The sequence below is a fragment of the Eptesicus fuscus genome, chromosome 15, assembly GCF_027574615.1.
Source record: "Eptesicus fuscus isolate TK198812 chromosome 15, DD_ASM_mEF_20220401, whole genome shotgun sequence".
In the NCBI taxonomy this organism is placed as follows: domain Eukaryota; kingdom Metazoa; phylum Chordata; class Mammalia; order Chiroptera; family Vespertilionidae; genus Eptesicus; species Eptesicus fuscus.
Window position 1 is genome coordinate 20,501,376 of NC_072487.1, and position 17,290 is coordinate 20,518,665.

General features: G+C 39.0%; 1 protein-coding gene across 1 annotated transcript in view; it reads right to left on the minus strand.

Moving 5' to 3' along the window:
* CNTLN (centlein) overlaps positions 1-17,290 on the minus strand; it is a 275,134-nt gene that overhangs the window by 169,079 nt on the left and 88,765 nt on the right. Inside the window, exon 7 of the mRNA XM_054727420.1 lies at positions 3,592-3,754. Coding sequence (XP_054583395.1) covers positions 3,592-3,754 — 163 coding nt within the window. The remainder of the gene's footprint in view (positions 1-3,591; positions 3,755-17,290) is intronic.

Sequence of the window (17,290 nt, forward strand, 5' to 3'; positions counted from 1 at the left end):
AAAAGCCTTCAAGGAAGTTAAGATTATTTTTTCATTTCTAATATATTTTATGGTGATAAACTCTTAGGATAATATAATATTTATTTTTCTAGATCTTGCAAGGGGCAAAGGTTTAGGATGTTCCAGTCCCCTGATTAAGTGCCATCTATTCTCATCTCATTAATAATAATAGAGTGGGTAAAAAAAAAGTTCTCAAGTGAGTAAATTAGATAATATAGTAAATTCATTCATCTGCAGTGGTTTAGGCATCTTGGGTTAATAACTTTTCCCATATTAACAATCACAACTGCTTACAGCAGTTTTCAGAGAGACTTTTCTCTCCAATTTCTTTCCTCTAATAGTCGATAAATATGGAATGTATCAGCATCTTTTGCAAGATTCTGGCCTATGCAAACATTTAATCATATATTCCCCTATATACTTTAGAAGTAGCATCCTCATAATTCCTGAGTAATTATTATGCTTATTATTCTTCAAGCTATAGTTTGTTGAAGAAATTAAAAAATGAAAAAAGATTAAGAGGATTTCCAAGAGACAGAAAGCAAGTTATCTCCAGAAATAGGGCCCCAAACTTAAAGTCCTTTAATTTTCAGTGGCTGAGACTACAGCATTCTTTTGCCCATATTTTTATTAGTACTGAGAAACAAAATACTTTACTTATCTTAAAAAATAAAAATATATGCTCTGTGACCCAATAACTAATTTTTTAAAGAATAAAATTTCCATATTTAGTGAGTAAATATACTATTTGCTACTCTGATTGGGACAATAAATTCTATAGGTGAAAATTGTATCTGTTTATAGTAGGAAAATGAGAAGGAAAAGTTCTGATTTAACATGCAGTTTAAACTAAAACTATGCATAACCTAACTCCTTATTCTCCTGGATTGATATTAGCTCATGTCATATAATTATCCCATTAAATAGAACAAAAGGTGATAAAATATATATTTAGAACCCAAAACATGTTAGGTGATCTAGAAATCATAATGATACAACTCCCATCTTTATTTAAAGGTACACATGTATACACCAACAAAAATAGAAAAATTATTAGAACTTATATAAATGGCTACATATTCAGAGGAAGAAAACACACTAGCTTACTTTTATTTCTCCTGGGTGCTTTTCTTTCAGAAGAGCCATGAACATTATTTGTTGGATAGTTTTATTTATAGGACTAATGGTCTGTTATATAGATCTGTGGAAAAATATGACACACCTCTATCGTGTGCTCAAAATTCTTTTCAGTTTTCTCTCTTTACCTTTGTCTTCCCTCCTCATACCTCTCATCCTGCTACTGTGGGCAACAGGATTTTTTGTTTGTTTTGTTTTATTTTTAAGCATACTTTATTTCAGAGAGGAAGGGAGAGGAATAGAGAGATAGAAACATCAATGATGAGAGGGAATCATTGATCAGCTGCCTCTGCACATTGGACCAAACCCACAACCCAGGCATGTAAGTAACCGGAATTGAACGTGAGACCCCTGGGTCCACAGGCCGACACTCTATCCACCAAGCCAAAACAGCTAGGGCTAGGCAACAGTTTTTTATCTCTTCACATACTGAAATGAATACTATGATATAAATCAACTTAATATGTGGGAGAAAAGAGGAGAAATGGGAGGGAAACAAAACAAAGTAAAGAGAGAAAGAGAGGAAACAGATAAACTGATTAGAAACAATAACTTAAGAATACCTAACTCATAAAGAAGCAAGCTTAGTAAGAATTGGAGGTGAACTATTAATATCATATTTTATTTATTTTTTTATTCACCTGAGTCTTACAGCTAGGCCACAATTACTATTTGAAAAAACTAAAATTTATTTATGTAAAAATATATTGGGAAATCTTAATTTTTAAGTAAACAATTTTAACTCATTGTTGAATGAACTATTAAATTAGTCTATTTTATTGGGGGAAATTTTAGAAAAATACATGTTAAAGAGGAATAGAGACAAGTGTTAAATAAATTGCTCTAGGATTAGAATGAATAATTTAATATAAATGAACACTGGAAGTCTGAAGAGTAGCACACTCTTTACTTATGATAAATAAAATAGTGTGATCATTCCCAAATTAAAAAATCCTGAACTCCAAAACGAATACATTTTCAAGGAAAAAAGAAAAACAAGACCTCCTGCAGAAAATGAAAAATCTAAAGGAGGTCAAAAATTAAAAAAAATTGCAATGTTAGAGCAAAATGTAAAAAAAGCAAATTTGGACAATCAGTGGCTGAAAAATAATGATGGGGCTTTTTTCACAGAGAATAACATGCTACATTTGAATATAAATTACCATGGGTATGGGGACTTTGAAGCAAAAATTAAGAGATAAATATTTGGGTTAAATATGCAAGTGAAAGAGAGAAAATTTTAAGTTATTAACAAGGTCCAATTTTTCACGTCATTTTAGCAATGGAGAATTGCTAAATTTTTTAAAGAATAAAATTTTTCAATTGTCGAACAGTTGCTTAGGCTTTTATATATCTAAAAGGGTAAGTCAACCTTTCATTATATATTATAAAGAACTTTGTTTATGGTTTAGAAACAAAAGCATAATGGGCAATCTCACATAAAACAAAAAGGAGGAGCTGGTTCTATCTGAAGTGGAGAGGATAGGACTACTCTTTCACTTGGTGTCATCCACATCCTGATGGAAACCCAAAGGGAACAAATAATATAGATGAAAAAGCATGGTTCCAAAGTATCATTTAAAAGTATGTGTTTAAAGTTTACTTAATGATTTATTTTATATTAATTACAGATATTGAATTTTCATGATGCATTTTTTAAAAGAGGAAGTTTAAACAAAACAAAAACAGAGTAACACAGACTGCTCAATTTAACCTCTCTATGTCTTGGTTGCTCAACTATTATGAGGGAATAACATCAATCTCATAGGGTTGGCCTACTAACATAGTCATATAAATAACTCAGTACATGATACAAAATATGCAGAATTCAATAAAGATGTGTATTTTAAGTACTAGCTATAATTATTGCTGCTGAGTCAGTCAGAAAACCTAAACAGCTGGGTAAGCATTCTTAAGGAAATCCTTAAACAACTGGAAAGTAGAATGACTATTCAAAAGAAACACACAAAATAAAGAGAGAAAAATCTTTGGGAAATATTGATCCTAAAGACCTCATCACCATACACACTGTGTTTGTGCAGATTTGCCAATAAAATAACACACAAATTCTATAATGAAAGACTGTTTTAGGTCATAAACTAGAATCTCACGAATAATTTCTCATAATAGAAAAGTAATTCCATTTTCCAAATCCATTCTGGTTTGGGGGCTATAGTCCTAGTACATTTCATAGTGATTATCAAAATTCAAATAAAAAATATCCTACAGAATAAATTTTCATCTATATTTTAAATGTTTCTGCTTTCACAGCCAAAAAAAAAACTCAAAATTTTAAATATTACCAAATTGAATCATATTTCATTTTTAATTTTGAAGAATCACATATAAAGGGGAATAATAAAGAAATGTTGAAATCTGAAAAAATTGAATTTGACATATTTTTATAAGTTCATACATGTAAATTTACATTTTTATGACAGAATAAAAGCATACTTTTTGATATGATATACTTTCCGCTGTATGAACGTCTTCCTGATTTCTCAGTACTTTTTGTGTGTCCATATTCAGAACCTGAAGCTGTTGGATCAGCTCTGCTTGCTGTGCTGTATGTGCACTGTTCTGTTTGTAAAGATTCTGCAGTTCCTGCAGCTCCTTCCTGTGAAAAGCAAGCAATAAATAGAGAGAAGCATGAATAAAGATTATCTCAGTTGAATAATTATGTTCATCTAGGTTATAGATTGGCTTCCAATTTTTTCATCTATTATTTTTTACTGCAGGCAAACATATTAATAAAAGAAATAATATATAAAGTATTTACTATTTATCACATATACCTAGGAAGTATTGATAGAACTACTATGACTTTCACAGCCAAATACTTATCAATTTTCTTTTATAGCTTGACAGTAATAAAAACCCTGTATATATAGACATAGTACCACCTTCTTACTGAAATCAACTTATACTTCAGTTCCAAAAATTGATAAGTATAGATTCCAATGAGAGTTACCAGATAGTTTTGAATAAAGGGTAAGTCAACCTTTCATTATATATTATAAAGAACTTTAAATATATTAAAAAGAATCCCAAAAGACAAATGAAGTTTTCAAACCAAATTTGCTTACAACACCATGAGTTTGCAACCTCAAAGCCTGAGCTGATGGGCTGAATTCCTGTGACTCCTCTAATTTAGCTTGAAGGAAATGACAAGGAAAAATATCAGAAGGAAGAAGAGTGACATAAGGTAAAACCAGTCCTTCCAACCCAACAAGGGTGAAATTGGTAAGTAGGGGGTCAAGTGAAGTGGGATGGTAGTAATGATGACAGTAAAGGTCCAGGAAAACCACACCTCTGGGAAAGATTCCTGTGCCAGTGAATCCTGTGTGATACAGATCATATAAAAATAAAATATATTTTGCATATTCAATTTGAAGGGAAATATTTATAAATATACTAGAGGCCCGGTGCACGAAATTCGTGCACGGGAGTGGGGGGTGTCCCTCAGCCCAGCCTGCACCCTCTCCAATCTGGGACCCCTGGAGGGATGTCCGACTGCCCTGTTAAACGGGCAGTCGGACATCCCTCTCATAATTCAGAACTGCTGGCTCCCAACTGCTCGCCTGCCTGCCTTCCTGTTGCCCCTAACCGCTTCTGCCTGCCAGCCTGATCACCCCCTAACCACTCCCCTGCCAGCCTGATTGATGCCTAACTGCTCCGCTGCCAGCCTGATTGCCTCTAACTGTCCTCCCCTGCAGGCCTGCTCACCCCTAACTGCTGTCCCCTGCAGGCCTGGTCCCCAACTGCTCTCCAATGCAGGCCTGGGTCCCCCCAACTGCCCTTCCCTGCAGGCCTGGTCACCCCCAACTTCCCCACTCTGATGGCCTGGTGACCCCTAACTGCCCTCCCCTGCAGGCCTGGTCCCCCCCAACTGCTCTCCACTGCAGGCCTGGGTCCCCCCCCCCCATCTGCCCTTCCCTGCATGCCTGGTCACCCCCAACTTCCCTGCTCTGCTAGCCTGGTTCCTCCCAACTGCCGTGCCCTAATGGCCATCTTGTGGTGGCCATCTTGTGTCCACATGGGGGCAGGATCTTTGACCACATGGGGGCAGCCATCTTGTGTGTGAGAGTGATGGTCAATCTGCATATTACTCTTTTATTAGATAGGATAGAGGCCTGGTGCACGGGTGGGGGCCGGCTGGTTTGCCCTGAAGGGTGTCCCAGATCAGGGTGGGGGTTCCCTTGGGTGTGGGGCGACCTGAGCGAGATGCCTGTAGTGGTTTGCAGGCCGGCCACGCCCCCTGGTGACCCAAGCGGAGGTCCTGGTATCTGGGGTTTATTTATCTTCTACAATTAAAACTTTGTAGCCTGGGGCGGAGCCAAGCCTTCTGCTTGCTCCGTGGCAGTAGCCATTTATGTTCGGATTTATGTATCTTCTATAATTGAAACTTTGTAGCCTTAGTGGAGGCCTAGGCCGGCAAGGGCAGGCAGAAAGCTTGGCTTCCTCCATTGCCTGGGAAACCCAAGCCTCCCTCCTGCTCTCTGTGGCTATAGCCATCTTGGTTGGGTTTATTTGCATATTTGCTCCTGATTGGCTGGTGGGAGTGGCTTGTGGGAATGGCTTGTGGATGTAGTGGAGTGATGGTTAATTTGCATATTACTCTTTTATTAGGTGGGATATTTCACAGAAATACCCTTTATGGTAGATATTTTGGAGACTATTGTTAAATGGAAACTTTTCTTTACCTGTAACCTCAAATTGGTGATTCATTCATATAAGATATATCTTAAAAAAAAAAAAAAGGAAAAGGTATGCACGGTTATTAAAGATGGATGAATATTAATATGGGAGGAATAAGCCTTGCTTTTTAGAGGTTTAGAATATTAATGTTCTCCAGATCCAACAACCCCTACACCCATATAAATTTTGGGTGGACACAGACATTCATAAACATGTACATTTACCATCTTTCTTAGTTCTTTGAGGCTGCTATAACAAAATATCATATCTGGGTGATTTGCAAACAACATAAATTTGGTTTTTTCTTTTCCTATTTTATATTTTCCCATCACCATTTATCCCCTCTATGCCCTCTTCCACCTCCACTCACTCACACCCCGCAATCACCACACTGTTGTCCATGTCCATGAGTTCTTTTTTTTCTTTTTTGCTCAATACTGCCACACCCCTCCATCTACCCCCACCCCAACTAGAGCTGTCTGCCTGCTCTCTATCCAGGAGTCTGTCTCTACTCTGCTTGGTAATTCAGTTTGTTCATTAAATTCCACATATGAGTGAATTCATATGGTACTTGTTTTTTCTGGCATATTTTCCTTAGCATAATGCCCTTCAGTTCCATCCATGCTGTCACAAAGGGTAAATTTTACTTCCTTTTTCCAGCAGAGTAGTATTTCATTGTGTAAATGTACCTGTTGGCAAGGATGTAGAGAATCCGTGCACTGGGCCTCTAGTATGCAATATATGATCTTTGGTTAATCTCTCTTCCCTCCCCCCTCCTCCCTTCCCTCTGAGATTCAACAGTCTGTTCCATGTTTCCATGCCTGTGCATTGAGCATCTGCCCCCTGGTGGTTAGTGCACGTCATAGCTACCAGTTGAACGGTCGAACAGTTGCTTAGGCTTTTATATATCTAGAATAGCCAAAATTTGGAAGCAGCCCAAGTGTCTATCATTTCATGAGTGAAAAAAAGCTCTGGTACAGAAATTTATTGTTCATAGTTCTGTATGCTGGAAGTCAGAGGGTTAAGTGTGGACCCTCTTCAGGGTCAGAGGCTTATTATGTGGAAGGCACAAGGCAGCCCAGGGAGGTCTCTTTCATAAAAATCTTTAATCTCTTTTAGGAGGTCTCTACCCTAATGACCTAAGTACTGTCCAAAGGCTCTACTTCCTAATGCCATCACATCAAGCACTAGGATTTCAATATATGAATTTTGGGTGGGCACAAACATTCAAACTCTAGCACTATCTGTATTCAAAACATTGAAACTTGCAAAAAATAAGTGTCCAAAACTGGGAGAGGGGAGAGAAGGGAATAATGGTGTAATGCCTCAAAGAAATGTAATATTCACAAGAGGAAGGTCGATGTGACCCACAGGAATAAGGCTTGCAGCATATTGCCATTTTTCAAGAATAACTTTGGCAAGAATTATTAAAGGAGATAGGCAATAAATGTATGATAAAATTCCATCAGAGTATATAGTTGAGATATATGTTAGCCAGGAGAATTAGGTAAATGTTGCATTTAGAAAGGAGATATGGTGGAGTTAAAAACATATAATCTTTCTGAAATACTGCTATTTGCAAAAACATGAATGGATCTTAAGAATGTCATGCTGCCCTAACCAGTTTGGCTCAGTGGATAGAGTATCGGCCTGCAGACTGAAAGGTCCCAGGTTCAATTCCCGTCAAGGGCATGTACCTTGGTTGTGGGCACATCCCCAGTAGGAGGTGTGTAGGAGGCAGCTGATCGATGTTTCTCTCTCATCGATGTTTCTACCTCTCTATTCCTCTCCCTTCCTCTCTGTAAAAAATAAATAAAATATATATATTTTTAAAAAGAATGTCATGCTAAGTGAAATAAGTCAGATGGAAAAAGTCTGAACCATATGATTTCACTCATATGTGGAATATAAAACTGAAATAAACAAAAACTCAAAGACACAGATAATAGTATGGTGGTTATCAGAGGAAAGGGGTGTGAGAAGGTAAAAAGGTTAAAGGGGAGTCAAATATATGGTCATAGAAGACTTGACTGTTGAGTGGTGAACACACAGTGCGATATACAGATGACACATTACAGATTTGTACACTTGAAACCTATATAATTTTATTAACCAATGTCACCTCAACCAATTTAATAAAATTAAAAAGTATATTTATATAACAGCTCACACACAAAAAAGAGCATATCTTTAATACAGTGTAAAACACAGCAAATTTATCTCTCCTCCAATGCTAGGAGACATTTTTTATTTCTATATATATATATTTTTTCATTATATATATTTTCATTATATAATATATATATGTATGTATGCATTTTTTATTAATGGATTAGGTGGGAAGTAATAATCACAGGATTAAAAAACACATATTTTTACATTGCCACAGACTCAACTTTCAATCTTATTTTTTAAAATAAATTTTTATTGGAACCAAGATGGAGGCATAGGTAAACACCTATACTTGCTGCCTCTCACAACCACATCAAAATTACAACTAAAAGGCAGAACAACTTACCACCCAGAACCGTGGGAAAGCTGGCTGAGTGGAAGTTCCACAACTAGAGAGGTGAAGAAAGCGCACTGAGACTGGTAAGAGCTGCAGAGGCACGGAAAGTGCTGGCACCTGGATGTGCTGCTCTTTTAATTGGGAGGGAGATACAAGCTCCTGCTTGCTCTGAACTCCAGTTCGGGGCAAGACTCTGGGGGACCCAGGCACATACGGAGAGAAACTGGACTGTCTGCCATCGGGACAGGAATGTGAGGGCGGCTTTCTCTTAGGGGTGCTCACAGTGATCACTGTTCCTGTACAGGGGCATGGAACTCAGAGACCTGGGGACCTCTCCAGTGCAGGGCTGACTGGAAGCCATTGCTGTTTGCTCTGCCCTGGTGATTTCCAGAGACCCCGCCCCACCCAATTTACAATCCCACCCAAGCTGTGTGCATAGGCTTTTGCATATGAATGGCCTGTCCTTTCTCCCCTAAAACCTGTCAAACTGCAGCTGGGTCAGAGAGTCCCAGAGCTTCCAAAAGAAGGCCCAAGACCTGGCAGCAGCAGCCGGCTTTGCTTCACAGCTGGGCCTCATCAGGGCACTTCCAAACCCCATACAAAGAGGAAGAATCTGCAGATGTCTCTGTAGCTCCTGCTGGGTGGCCCCAGACAGTGGCTGACCATGCACCTCCTTGGAGATCCAAGAGCCAGTGTACCCAGTGGTCAGTGTGAGACCATACTGGATTACAACCCTTCACATCCATAAGAGATGTGAAGGGGCAGACTCAGTGAGCACCAAGGGGCAGACTCAGTGAGCACCAAAGCCCCACTGAAGCAAGTCCTGCCCCATAAGGGTGTCTCCTGCGCAACAGATCTTCCAGTGTAGATACAGCTGGTCAATACAACCAATTGGCCTGGAGGTCAATTCCTCCCAATGATATCAACAGCAATCAAGGGTTAACTACAACAAGACTGTGCACACAGCCCACAAAGAGGTGCACCAAGAGTGTCCACCTCAGGTGACTGGGGAGGCTGAGCCACTGGGCCCTATAGGACACCTACTACACAAGGCCATTCTATCAACTCAAGGAGACTTAGCGGCTACCCAGTACATAGAAACAAACACAGGGAAGCAGCCAAAATGTGGAGACAAAGAAACAAGTCACAAATGAAAGATATGGAGGAAAGCAAAATACTGGATAATAAGGTTACTCAAGAATCTTCTAGAAACCTCCAAGAAATTTAGTGAGACCCTCAAGGATATGAAAAGGGACCAATCAATTAAGCATACACTGATTGAAATAAAGAATAATATACAGAGACTAGCTTTCCCGTTGCAGGAAAAATCCTGCAATAGGATTTCCTGCTGCACTCTACCCCGCCTCCATTCCTCCCTTGTCCCCCACCTCACCTTCTACTCCAGCCCGCCCGCGTTTCCCTTCGCCCCTGGCCCTGCCTCCGCTCCGCCACTGTCGCCCACCCCGCCTTCTCCTCCAGCCCGCCCGCGTTTCCCTTTGCTCCGCCATTGTCGCCCGCCCCGCCTTCTCCTCCAGCCCGCCCGCATTTCCCTTTGCTCCGCCATTGTCGCCCGCCCCGCCTTCTCCTCCAGCCCGCCCGCGTTTCCCTTTGCTCCGCCATTGTCGCCCGCCCCGCCTTTTCCTCCAGCCCGCCCGCATTTCCGCGTTTCCGTTCACCCCCGGCCCCGCCTCCGCCCCGCCCTTGTTGCCCGCCCCACCTTCTCCTCCAGCCCGCCCGCGTTTCCCTTCGGCCCCGGCCCTGCCTCCGCCCCGCCCTTGTCACCCGCCCCGCCTTCTCCTCCAGCCCGCCTGCTTTTCCGTTCGCCCCCAGCCTTGACTTCGCTCCTCCCTTCTCTTCCCCTCCCCTCCTTTCGATGCTGTCTTGATATGCAAATTAGCCGCCATCTTTGTTGGGGTGATTTGCATACTCGTCCTGATTGGCTGGTGGGCGTGGCTTGGCTGGTGGGCGTGGCTTGGCTGGTGGGCGTGGCTTAGGTGTAGCGAAGGTGCGGTCAATTTGCATATTTGTCTATTATTAGATTAGATTCTACAGCAGACTAGAGGATCCGAAGAATCAAGTCAAAGATTTGAAATATGGAGAAGAAAAAACACCCAACCAGAAAAGCAAAAAGAAAAAAGAATCCAGAAATATGAAGATAGTGTAAGGAGCCTCTGGAACAACTTCAAGCGTACCAACATCCAAATTATGGGGGTGCCAGAAGAGAGTGAACAAGATACTGAAAACCTATTTGAAGAAATAATGACAGAAAACTTCCCCTACCTGGTGAAAGAAATAAGACTTACAAGTCCAGGAAGTGCAGAGAACCCCAAACAAGAAAAATGCAAAGAGGACCACACCAAGACACATCATAATTAAAATGCCAAGGGCAAAAGACAAAGATAGAATCTTAAAAGCAGCAAGAGAAAAACAGTTAGTTACCTACAAAGGGAGCACCCATACGATTGTCAGCTGATTTCTCAACAGAAACTATGCAGGCCAGAAGGGAGTGGCAAGAAATATACAAAGTGATGAATAGCAAGAACCTACAACCAAGATTACTCTACCCAGCAAAGCTATCATTTAGAATTGAAGGTCAGATAAAGAGCTTCACAGACAAGAAAAATCTAAAGAAGTTCATCACCACCATACCAGTATTATGTGAAACTAGAGGCCCAATGCACGAATTCATGCATGGGTGGGGTCCGGCCAGCCCACCCAAATCAAGGCCAATTGGGCAGGGCTGCCAGGAGGAGGGACCATGGGCAGATGGCTTGCCAACCCCGCCCCTGATCAGGGTGGAGGGGCCAATCAGGGGTGGGGTTAGCCAGGGGAGGGGCCACAGGCGGTTGGCCAGACGGCCCTGCCCCCTGGGCAAACTCTTGATCGAACTCCCTGTTGAGGGGCAATTTGCATATTAGCCTTTTATTATATAGGATGCTGAAGGGTATTCTCTAAGAAGAGAATGAAGAAGAAAAAGGTAAAAATAAAAAAATTATGAACAACAAAGTAACAACAAATACATATCTATCAACAAGTGAATCTAAAAATCAAATGAATAAAAAACCTGATGAACAGAACAAACTGGTGAATGTAACAGAATCAGGGGCATGGAAAGGGAGCAGACTGACAATTCTCAGGAGAAAGGGATTGTAGGGGGTGCGGGAAGAAATTGGACAAAGAGCTTACACCTATGGACGAGGTCAGTGGGGGGGGGGGGGGGGGCGAAGGCCTGGAGTGGGGTGGGAATCAGGTAGAGGGGAGCTATGGGGGGAAAAAGAAGAACATCTGTATTAATCTGAACAATAAAGATTTAAAATTAAAAAAAAAAATCTTTATTGTTGAAAGTATTATATATATCCCTTTTTTTCCCCCATTGTCCTCTCTAATCCCCCTCCTCCACAAGCCCTCATCACCCTACCGGCTGAGTCCATGGGTTATGTACATGCACACATGAGTTCATTGGTTGATCTCTTCCCCGCCCCCTCCACCCTTCCCTACATTCCTCTGAGGTTTGACAGTCTGATGGATGTCTCCATGTCTCTGAGTCTATTTTTGTTCATTAGTTTATGTTGTTCATTAGATTCCACATATGAGTGAAATCATGTGATATTTATTTTTCTCTGACTGGCTTACTTCGCTTAGCATTATGCTCTCTAGTTCCATTCATGCTGTTGCAAATGGTAAGAGTTCTTTCTTTTTTACAGTGGCATAGTATTCCATTGTATAGATATACCACAGTTTTTTAATCCATTCATCTGCTGATGTGCACTTAGGCTGTTTCCAAATCTTAGCTATTGCAAATTGTGCTTCTCTGAACATAGGGGTGCATATATTCTTTCTGATGGGTGTTTCTGAATTCTTGGGATATATTCTAGAAGTGAATCACTGGGTCAAATGAGAGTTCCATTTTTAATTTTTTGAGGAAACTCCATACTGTTTTCCTCAAAGGCTGCGCCAGTCTGCATTCCCACCAGCAGTGTAAGAGGGTTCCCTTTTCTCCACATCTTCGCTAACATTTGTCGTTTGTTGATGATAGCCATTCTAACAGGTGTAAGGTGGTATCTCATTGTCATGTTTGATTTGCATCTCTTAGATGATTAGTGACTTTAAGAATTTTTTCATATGTCTCTTGGCCTTTTGTATGTCCATTTTGGAGAAGTGTCTATTTAGGTCCTTTGCCCATTTTTTAATTGGGTTGTTTGTCTTCCTTTTGTTAAGTTGTATGAGTTCCCTATAAATTATGGAAGTTAATCCCTCATCAGATGTATCATTGGCAAATATGTTCTCCCATGCAGTGGGCTTCCTTGTTGTTTTGTTGATGGTGGGTTTTGTTTTTTTTTTTGTTTTTTTTTTTTTTTTTTTGTGTGTGTGTGTGTGTGTGTGTGTGTGTGCGCGCGCGCGCGCGCAGAAGCATAAAAACAAATAAAACGGGACAGCAAAAATGGGGAGACGAAGAAAAAACCTCCAAAGGAAAGAAAAGGAGGAGTAGCCAGAAAAGGAACTAAATGAAATGGAGGCAAATAATTTGTCAGAGAAGGAATTCAGAGTAATGAAGATAAGAATGCTCAAACATCTGGATGACAAATACACTTAACTAAATGAGAATTACAAGAAACTGAATGAGAATTTCACCAACATTTTTTATTTCTTATAGAGAAGGCCAAAATCAGTAGTTAGCTTGCATTTGAGGGTCATGTGGAACAAAATATATGTATCTTTAATCAGAAGAAACACAATAGTATCAAAATAATGAATAATATAAAGTACTAGGACATTAAAAGTTAACTAAGGGAACAGTATATTCTCCACTCTCATCTCATGCTATCTTCTGAGCATAATCTAAGTGCAATAGAAGCATAATTTTACACTACACTGGGTGGCCAGATTATTATGATCTCTGAATGCATAATAATTTGGCCACTCAGTGTGCTTCTCTTGAGTACCTCATTTATTTGATATCAAAGATACTATAAATCGTGCACCTGATCAGTTTTCCCCTTTGTATTGGCTGATAGACAGCTCAGGGAAAATAGGTGGTTGATCTCCAGCAAAAGTCTAGAATACTTTTGTTACCCATTTGAGATACAAATACACTGAGTGGCCAGATTATTATGCATTCAGAGATCTTAATAATCTGGCCACTCAGTGTATATATATATGTGCATTTCTCTGTGCCTCCCCACACACTCTCTGAAAAGTAGATGGAATGGGATGGAATGTTGCAAATACAAAACTCAGAACATGATTAGTATCAAAATAATTAACAAACAAGACTTACAAAAGTCACACATCTGGACCACTGGAAAACAGTAAATTTGTCTAGATTTTTTCCTCATTTGAAAACAAGTAAAGCTTATTAAAAAGGGGGAGTACTTAGAATTAAGGTAAAACATTTACTGTGCATAATCAAAAGAAATAAATACCTCTGAGTAGGAGTTACTGAAGGAATTAGAGAAAAGGTCTAGAAAATGTATGAAAAAAAAACACAAAAAAACACATCGCAGCTCTCTGAATTATTAATAGAAAACCAAGATGTGAAGATGATCTTAATAAAATCTCTGTGGAGGCAGGGACATTTTTATTCACTGCTATAAACAGAGCACCTAGAACAATTCCATTCTCTTACTAAATATTTGTTGTTGAATTTAGACACATCTTATGTGACTTTTCAGAATCAGCCTCAACTGCCTCCTAGATTCAGTCCTTGGCTCTACCTCAGCTTATTAACTACCACTTCAGCCTATGAAATCCATATTGTTCATGTGGCTCCATTACTCAAGATCAACCAGTCTAGCACATTCGTACCACTTCCAGATTATGATAAAATGCTAAAACAAAGCATATAAGCAATACACTTAGACCAATGGAAGACAAACACAAGAGAAAACCAGACGGGTAATATTTTTTTCCATCTGAGGGATTGCTATAGGGCATGATTTCTCTTCAGCAAGTCCAAAAACAACCTGGTTGGCTAATTTAGTGCACATGCTGCTCTTCATGGCTCATCCTGAAGCAGTACCAGCACAATAATGCATTTCCTTGAATTATTTTTTATGCTTCCCTGCCTCAGATTCTTCTTCACTCACTCACTTTGCCCTGGAATTGAAACTCCCAATAAGTAATCAGTGTGTAATCCTTCACTCAGGCTCTGTTTTCTGGAATATATGGGATAAAACAGTTGTTGAAAGGATGAAATGAAAAGGATAACATGAAGAACTGTTAAAAAGAAAGATGCCATAATAGCATTAAAAGTCATAATAAAGGCACTTATAAGGAAAATCAATGCTACGGAAAATAAAGTTAATTGGTAGGTTCAAACTTGAGAATTTGTGGGTTGAGCTGAGAGGATGCTGAGAATGAACAATGCTTCTGCCCATCTCAAGTAGAATTTTAAGTTCTGTTAACAAATATTATATTGTTGAAAGATAAATCAATGATCTGCTTACAGTAATGCTATTTAAGGCACTGAATGGACCATGGGTTACATTAGGAACATCCCTTTAGAGATCAAGTTTGATAACAAAGACTGACAGAGGGTTCCAGACAGTTTCTCTAGGTTATCCCCCAGTTTAAAAAATCTTCATGGTGACAAATACAAAGTCTTACTGCTTGCTCACATTACATGTGGCTTTTCTCTATTCTAAGATTCAAACTGGAGCAACAAAATATATTAGGAATAAGCCACTCTAATGACAAAAGGTGAAAAGCAAAGGCAAATCAAAGCAATGATTCTGAAGACATTTACCTGGATGTGGTATATGTCACTTTCACTCTCGTTCCACAGGCCAAAATAAGTCTCATGGCTAAGTCAATGTGGGAGAAAGCATACTTCGTCTACATAATCTTCTATCTATAAATACGGATTAAGAAGAATCTATATTCTCACAAAATTTTAATGGCTATTATTTCTCTAGTGTAATTTTTCCCTCTATCTTTTTTGTACTTTTCTGTACTCTAGTAATTTTTTATAAATTCACATGTATCATTATACTAAAATAATTGTTTGTTATCATATAAATGTAAACAAAAATAAATAATAGTGCCCTGGCTGGTGTTCTTAGCTGGGGCACAGAAGGGTCTTGGGTTTGATTCCCAGTCAAGGGCATGTACCTGGGTTGCAGGTTTGATCCCCAGCTCATGTCTCTCTCACATCGATGTCTCTCTCTCTCTCTCTCTCTCTGTCTCTCCCTCCCTCCCTCCCTTCTACTCTCTCTAAAAATCAATGGAAAAAATATACTTGGGTAAGGATTAACAAAGAAAAAAATAAAAGTAGAAACGAAGGAAGGAAGGAAGGAAGGAAGGAAGGAAGGAAGGAAGGAAGGAAGGAAGGAAGGAAGGAAGGAAGGAAGGAAGGAAGGAAGGAAATGGAGAAGGAGAGAAGGAAGGAAATATTAATTTCAGAGGAATTAAAACTCAAGGCAAAAATTTACACAGAAAATCATTAAAAAGTACAATTCATGCCGAAACCGGTTTGGCTCAGTGGATAGAGCGTCAGCCTGCGGACTCAAGGGTCCCAGGTTCGATTGTGGTCAAGGGCATGTACCTTGGTTGCGGGCACATCCCCAGTAGGGGGTGTGCAGGAGGCAGCTGATCGATGTTTCTCTCTCATCGATGTTTCTAACTCTCTATCTCTCTCCCTTCCTCTCTGTAAAAAATAAATAAAATATATATTTTTTAAAAAGTACAATTCACAATAAGTAAAAACAAAAAAACTGAATACTTTACCCACCAAATCATAGCACATCAGAACATGTAGAGCAAAAATGATAAATAAAAGGAAAATTAGTTGGGAACTATATGGGAAAGAAAGACTCCATTTAAAATAGTAACAAAAAACATAAAATTGCTAGGAATAAATTTTAGCATGAAATGTCAAAACCCATATGAGAAACAACATAAAACATTTTATAAGGATACCAAGGTACTGAAACAAATGGAATGGCATACCATACTATAAGACATGAAGACTGACATAAAGATGTCAATTCTCCTTAGGTTTATTTGTAAATTTGATGCTGCAATGAAATAACGAACAAACAATAAGCAAGTTTACTCCAAAGTTGAGACACTAAATAATTAATAAGTCGCGACAGGTTAAGAACCGCTAGCAGGGTCGCCTAAGACCATCGGAAAACACAGATATTTACATTACGATTCATTAATAGTAGCAAAATTACAGTTATGAAGTAGCAACGAAAATAATTTTATGGTTGGGGGTCACCACAACATGAGGAACTGTATTAAAGGGTTGCGGCATTGGAAAGGTTGAGAACCACTGCTAAGGATTCTCCTATTGGTCAATCTCTGCCCAAGAGCTAGGCTTCTCACAGAGACTTGATAACAAGCTTGTCTCCTTGCCCCTTCTGGTCTACATATAGTAATGATTTCCTGTTGTTGGTAATGTGAATCTCAATATTTGAAGAGAATTGATACCTTTAACATATTGAGTCTTCCAAACCATGAACTTTGTACAACGCTTGCACATATTAGACATTTTATTTCTTTCAATGTTTAATAGTTCTCTGTATAAAGATAATATACATTTTTAATTATATTTTTCATATTTTTAGTCATACTGTAAATTACATTATTTTTAAATCCATTTCCTAATGTTTTTGGTGGCAAGAAGAGTACAATTGAATTTTATACACTAACTTGTATCTACCAAGTGTGCTAAACACACTTATTAAACAATGTTTCTACGATTTATTTTTAATTTTCTATGACTTAAAAAATAATTACACCATGAGTGAATAAGTAAACCAAAGTATCATCTATAAAGTCTATACTTTTCCTATGAAGATTAAAAATGTGACAAAATGTATTTTTCCTTGTATAACAGATTAATGTATATACATTAACTATTACCCAAGCAAAATCCTACCCTCATATTTATAAATCTTGCAATATGCTAATTATATATAAACTAGAGGCCAGGTGCATGAA